The sequence below is a fragment of the Pterocles gutturalis genome, unplaced genomic scaffold (assembly GCF_000699245.1).
Source record: "Pterocles gutturalis isolate BGI_N339 unplaced genomic scaffold, ASM69924v1 scaffold21613, whole genome shotgun sequence".
Lineage (NCBI taxonomy): Eukaryota > Metazoa > Chordata > Aves > Pterocliformes > Pteroclidae > Pterocles > Pterocles gutturalis.
Genome location: NW_010118589.1, coordinates 1 through 6761, shown reverse-complemented (window position 1 = coordinate 6761; position 6761 = coordinate 1). Strand labels below are relative to the sequence as shown.

The 6761-nt window shown below is 36.2% G+C and overlaps 1 protein-coding gene across 1 annotated transcript; it reads right to left on the bottom strand.

The window, feature by feature from the left end:
- Positions 1-207: 207 nt before the first annotated feature.
- Positions 208-5513, bottom strand: LOC104463815 (cell cycle checkpoint protein RAD17-like; the record flags this gene model as incomplete). Its single annotated transcript, XM_010076288.1, has 8 exons — positions 208-319; positions 949-1018; positions 1104-1229; positions 1323-1375; positions 2562-2698; positions 3169-3325; positions 4024-4107; positions 5235-5513. Coding segments are annotated over 8 exons (1018 nt in total), but the record flags the coding sequence as incomplete, so codon positions are not given.
- Positions 5514-6761: the final 1248 nt, after the last annotated feature.

Sequence of the window (6761 nt, the reverse complement as noted above, 5' to 3'; positions counted from 1 at the left end):
CAGTTTTAAGATTACATATAACAGTCACGAAACGGAACTTCTCAGCTTTAAAAAAAAACAAACAAGAACTTTGTGCCTTTTACTCCTGCTCCAGAGCAACATGCCAAAAAAGTTTTGCACAGCTCACCTAGCCGTGCTGCAACAGAGAACACAATACAGCAGAAATGCTCAAAATGGCATCCACTTAACAAAATCATACATATTTACCTTTCATAGAAGAAAACTGAAGACTGTTTATTGCACTTCTTATATCACCTGAACAACCTCTGCAAAGCAACTCCAGAGAAGTTCTATCAAGAGCACAATTCTTTTCTCCGCTCTACGAGGGAAAGCAACATTCAAAAGTAATAAGAAAAAGTAGCAAAAAGAGTATTTAAATGTTATTCTGGCTGCAGAGACACACCTCTGATACACACCATAAAAAGAGACTACATGAGCACACACCACGTGCTCAAACCATGTAACACTGCTAACTTTCATGTAATCCATTTAAGCACATTGCCACATTTGATATAGTAATAATAAAGAGAATAACGCACATAATTCTGTGCAAGGTATCACTCAATCTTAGAATTGTCTGTAATCAAAACAGTTCAGGAATAATAAGGATTTAGGTTTGTGACCTCTTCTGGCCTTGCTTAATATAAAGAAAACTCTTATTATTTGTTTTATATGTATAGTTTCTGTAACAGGCAGAAGAATTTTCAGGAGTAACTTTGAAGACTTAGAGCAAAGATCAAGTGGAACTAATCTTAAAAACAAGACACTTTTCCAGTTTGTTCCTTGTTTTCTGTGGGGGAGGGCTGGTGGGGTTATCTGGGCAGTGTGGGGGTGTGCTATCAAAGATCAAACAAATACAGTAACAAATATAAATAACAATGCAGACATAAAAGTCTAAAATCTTGTGGTCCTAGCACTGCACAGAAGTTATCAGTTTTGACAACTTACCGTACTAGCTTCTGTTGCAGCTATTCGATTAAGGACTTTCATCATATTTGTGGGTGCAACAGGCTTGAAACTGTTGAATTTAATTTAAAAAAAAATAATTAGTTTCTGACTTCTCATTTATGTCAACCAGATTTTAATGAGATAAAACATCTTACCTAATACTAGATATACACAACTCCTCTAGAATTTCTGTTGGGAATAGTAACCTCTGGTTGCTGTCTCCGCTGAAGTTATCCGAAATTATAAATATAAGGGGACATCTACTTGTACGAACAAATCTCCTAAATTGAAAAATACGCACATATAACAAGAACCAAACTCTAGTATACTGTAAGTGGATAAAGGTAATAATTAAAAACTTATTTGCAACTGACCTGAGAATTTCATGCAGACTGCTAGGGTCTCGATAGAATTGGTTAGGTATGTCCTATTCAAAACAAATGAACTGCTGTCATTACATTCAGATGTAAATATTCTCTCCCACAGACTGACTGTTAAGGCATGCTATGGTGCTACACATTTTTTCTTCCTAGTTAGGTTGCTTTCAATTAAACTTGAATGTAGTTAACAGTGAAGATATCCAGAGGCAAAAAAACCAAAACCAAAACAAAACAAAAAAAACCCCCCAAAACCAAAAAAACCAAACCAAAACAAAACAAAAAAACAAAAGCATATTATTTCTTTCTTTTATTATGGAAAAAATTTTCTAAAAAGAAACATTTTCTTTCTGTCCTTGTTTCCTAAGAAACAGCCCTGGGTGACCACACTGCCTACTAGGCAGAGTTTTACCAGAGGATGAACACTCAAGGAAGCAGTTCCACTGAGGAAGAGGGCAGGATATACTACTTGAGATATAGGAGGACTGACATAAGGAAGCGACTTCATGAAAAGTCACAGAAAACTATGCTTCCTAAATTCTACAGTGCATCACATTGCTCAACTAGAATTTGTATCTCATCTATTCTTTTTCTTGAAAGTTTACAGACAACGTGACTACCATAACTTCCAAAATTCCTGTCAGAAAAAATGAAAAGCTCAGAAAGAAAATGCTATTGGAACACACTCCTGAATAAGTAAGAACAAAGCCTTCTCCTGTACCTCCTGTTATGGCTTACAAACCCTCAGAGTTCACATCTCTGCCCTAAATAACACCCCACCCCCGGATAAGACCAGGCAATGCTAAATTTCAAATGCTTTATGGTCATATTAATTCTCATGTATCTTCTACACCCTCCTGCGCTCTTAAGTAACAAGAATAGTGGGGTCTTCTCCCTCCTTCTGTTTATACACATATATATTTCTAGAAAGCTAATCATACAGAAACATGAGCATGACTTTTCAATATTGTTTTGATCTATTTTTTGATACTCTATTACTTGTTCCGTACACAAACTAGTCTCTGATTTCTGCCTGACTATTAGCTTATATACTTTAATTACAGGAAGAACTTGGCTCTAGTCTGCTGTAGAGACTCAAAAAGTAGTAAGAACTCCTCTGCAGTAAGCCAGACTAACTTTCAGCAACATTAATCCACCAGTTGCAGGTAGTTAGCATGTCAATATTATAATGAAACATATAGTTGTCAAAACAAGATTTCACAAGTTTTCACTTACTTCAATAAGAATAAGCTTTTTATCATTTTCTGAGGTCTCCCCAAACATTTGAAGTTTATTATACTTATTTGCTCTTAATAGAAAATCTTGAAAGAGAACTGCTTGGGCCTGACTCGGAAACGTATGCAAATTTGAGTCTGAAAAAGAAAACTAATTAAAAATATATATTCTATATTATACCAAGTAGAATATAAACACCTATAAGAACCAATACCCACCCATGCTCTTTTCTGACAGTAGCCATTGAACACCAGCAACCAAGCCCTTTGGCAAACACATTACAAATACAAATACAAGATAATTTTTCAAGGGTAGAATTCAGCTGAGGACCCAGACGAAGGCAGATATGTCAAATGATATCCAGGCTATTACATAACCCTCTATACTGATTTGAATTGCAAATTATTTTGGAGTAAACATCATAAAAAACCTAAATCCCTTTTCAGATAAAAGCAAAAGAAAAATCCTTATTAAAAGCTAAGGATCTCGCTTCCATGGATATGGATCTGAGTTTCTATGTTGCACAGACAAAAAAGAATAAAAAATACAGAACACTAAAACCACTAAAGTAACTGCAGGAAAAAAAAAAAAACCACAAAATATTTACCATGGTCAAATATATCTCTTAAGTCTTCTTTTGTAAAGCCTAAAGAGATTGGATTGGTCCATTCTTGCACCTGAATGCCAAGATCTTTTGCTACTATTTCTATAGTTGCAGTTTTTCCACAACCAGCAGGACCAGTCAGGAGTAAAACAGAGCCACCCTGCTGCAGTGAAAAAAAAAAAAAAAAAAAATCTCAAAATTATAAATAAAGACAGACAGATAAAGATTAATATTGGTTGAATTTCTTCTATAGTTTCTCTGGTAAAGATTCTCTTTTCCCAACAAAAACTGAGTTAAATATTTTGTGTTATTAATTTACCTATTGAGTATTCAGACAGAAAGAATTAGACTAGAACTCCGAAAGCCTTGATCTCAGTTTTTAATGTATCTGTTTACATAACTGCATGCCACGTAGATTACCAACATAACACATACTGAACTGGAGAATCAGGTCTGAAAAACACTACGCAAAACTGGCAAATGATGCATGCATGTAAGAATGCCTCTTACCAATCAAGAGGTTAAAAACATCCTATTACATCCAGTCAGTGTCATTGGAAATTTGCCAAGATACTTAAAATTAATCCATGGGAGATAAAATGCAGTTACAAGCACACACTGAAGCGGTATGAACTGACTGGATGCTAGAAAATATTTCTAAGCAAAACCAGATTCCACCTCTTAGCAGCATAAGTCCTAAACAAATGTACAAGCCCTACTCTATGTTCTTAACAGACTTCTTATAATGCAATAGATCTATAATCACTACCAATAAGTCAAGGTTTTTATCTGAAATTAAAATAAAACTGAATCCAACTCATTTGCACGGTTTTATCTCCTAGCTGCTAATTTTGTTACCTGCTTTGGCTGCCTCTGAAATACGTGCACTTTTAACCATGTTTCAACTTCTTCAATTTTCTTCTTTTGCACAGCAAGGTCATTCTAAAACAAGATTAAAATACAATAAATGCATATATACACCTGTTGGTTTCTAAGACTGTAATGATGAGATGCAAGAACAGAATTTATGCTGACTAAAATATTAAGAGGCGTGTATGTGTATATTCTAGTTATATATGTTTATGCTATGCAGAAGTAAGTGCAACAGTTAAGGATAGTCATTTCAGCCTGTTTCTTGAAACAGACAATTTTCCATTGCTCACAGTTGAGAGCAATGAGATAATTAATTATTTATTATTGCTAAAGTAACAACATTACAATCTTGCCTGCTTGAGTCAGTATGCTTTATAGCTATTGCTGGAGCTGGTACTTTAAGTTCTACTGACTCTAATACTATATAGGTTTTTGGAATTTCCGCAAAACTCATGCAGCTCACTCATCTTTTAGCCTTGTTAACTCAGGTCCTCTCCAGAGATGAGCTATTAAATATTTACATATAAAACACAAGTACTACACTAACTTACTTACATCAACCAGGACTCTTAGATCTAAGAGGCAGTTAACACACATGCTGACACCTTTGAAACACACTGTGAGAAAGCTGTTCCACAAGCAGAACCAGTGAAGAACAGGTTTCCTACAGATTTGTGTCCATTCTTTTTAAACCCCTAAAGCACCACAGTACCGTCCCCCCACAAAGTCATGCCTAAGATGCATAAAAGCAAGCAAGAGAGAGAGCAAACTGCAATTAGTCAAGTACTCTGAACATGCTAACAGACCAGCTAACTGCTGTCCAGTAACATGCAAGAAAAGTTATCTTTCCCATAATGAGTACACTAACTCAGTTCTCTCTCTTTTCTTCAGCTGTGGATTTTCCTAGTACTTAGAGCTGCCAGATCTGGCTGAAATTCAATAACAGGTTCAAAAGTTTATGAGTAGATAAGACACAAAACAACATCTCATCAGTGGCTTTATCTCCTCAGGAAGCCTGGGGAAAAACAGCTCATTAAAATCTTAACTACAGGTGGTAAATAAATCTAACTAGTACTTCACTGCCCTAATAAAATAGGATATACTTAGAATCTGGCCAATACAGATTATGAACAGAAGCACAACATGTTAACACTATAACATTACTACTACATTAGCACTTAGAATAACTCTCACACCTGAGTTTCTGGTTTGTATCTATCTACCCATGACTCATCTCGAGATTGGCTCCGGTTTTGTCTGGACTTGTTACACGGCAGATCTACTGAAGATGACTTTGCTCTTTTTCTGGGCAGAACTTTGGGTTTGCTACTTTCCAGTACAGAAGACAGGTCTTTCTTCTGCTGCTGCCGGCTTCTTCCAGATTTGCCTTCTAGTGGCTTCACAGGAACAGTACTAGAAGAAATATTTGTGTTTCCAAAGAAGTCATCAAATGAACGTGCCGACCAATCTGTTACCTGGTAAAATACAAAGATTTTGCTATTAATGTAACACTCTCCTGCCCTTAATTGGGTACAGATGCCGTCAGAAAACTGGAGATTTTTATCAAGTGTACATATCTCATAGATGCAAAGAACTTCATTAGCATTGAAAGGGATACTACTAGTTAGCAACAAACATGGGCACTTACATTTTTTGAATGTGTAAATTACATGCTTCTTCTGTATTAAAAAAAGCTACACCTTAAACACTGTGATAGAGTATTTTGCAGCAAATTGGCAACTCAGAACCAATTCAAAATTATTCAAAGACACTCAAACTAAAGAAGTAAAATTAAAACAGAGATAAGAATTAAAAAATAGCATAAGCTTATTTATACCATGTTTACGTTAACGTTCAGGTTGTCTCTGTACAGTTTTCGGTATGTGGCAGGGATTTTTTCCTTTTTTTAACATTTACATTGTAGCCATTTGTCTTAAAAGTTAGAAATATGTGACAGAGAAAAACTATTTAGGCAGCAGAATAAAATCAAGTATTTTTATTTGTTTGCTGTGTGAGGAAGCTTAGACTGATCTAGAATCAGTCTGTCACATGTATCAAAAGTCTGTCTGACAGTGACAAGAAGCAAAACTGCTAATAGTGCTGATATCTTATTTCGGATTTTAGAAATATCATGCCAGGACAAGTGTACAAAGCTATCCCCCAGAGTCACTTTTCAGCCTACCTATGGTCCCAAAATAATATCACAGCAGTCACATACTCCCTGCTGCTAACAACCGCACGATAACCTTTTAGCATAGGCTATATACCGAAACACACTTCTGTGAACCCAGAAGTAACAGAACAGACAAATCATCTCCAAAAATGTCTGTGAATACTGCAGAGGATACACATAAATTAATGCAACAACCCCGCTACAAAAGATTATCTGAGAGTAAGAGATAACATCAACCGGGAAAGAGGATATGTCCCTGCGCAGTTTGCTTTTAACGTTATTCTGACAAAAAACTATTTTTAGCTGAATTTGCATACTTGCCAGCAGGTCTCATGGCGCCGTGGGAGGGTGCTTCCCCTTCACACATCGCACCAGTAAGAAAATCAACGTCTTACACACAGAATAAAAACGCTACTGAAGAAGAATTAACAACCCAGAGACCCAAGGAGTAATTATCGGGCCTAAAAGCATAACTAACCGAAGCCCATCTTCCCGGAAGCTGCAAAGCCCTCCCTCAGAGCACACGTTCGGCCGCAGCACCCCCCTCGGG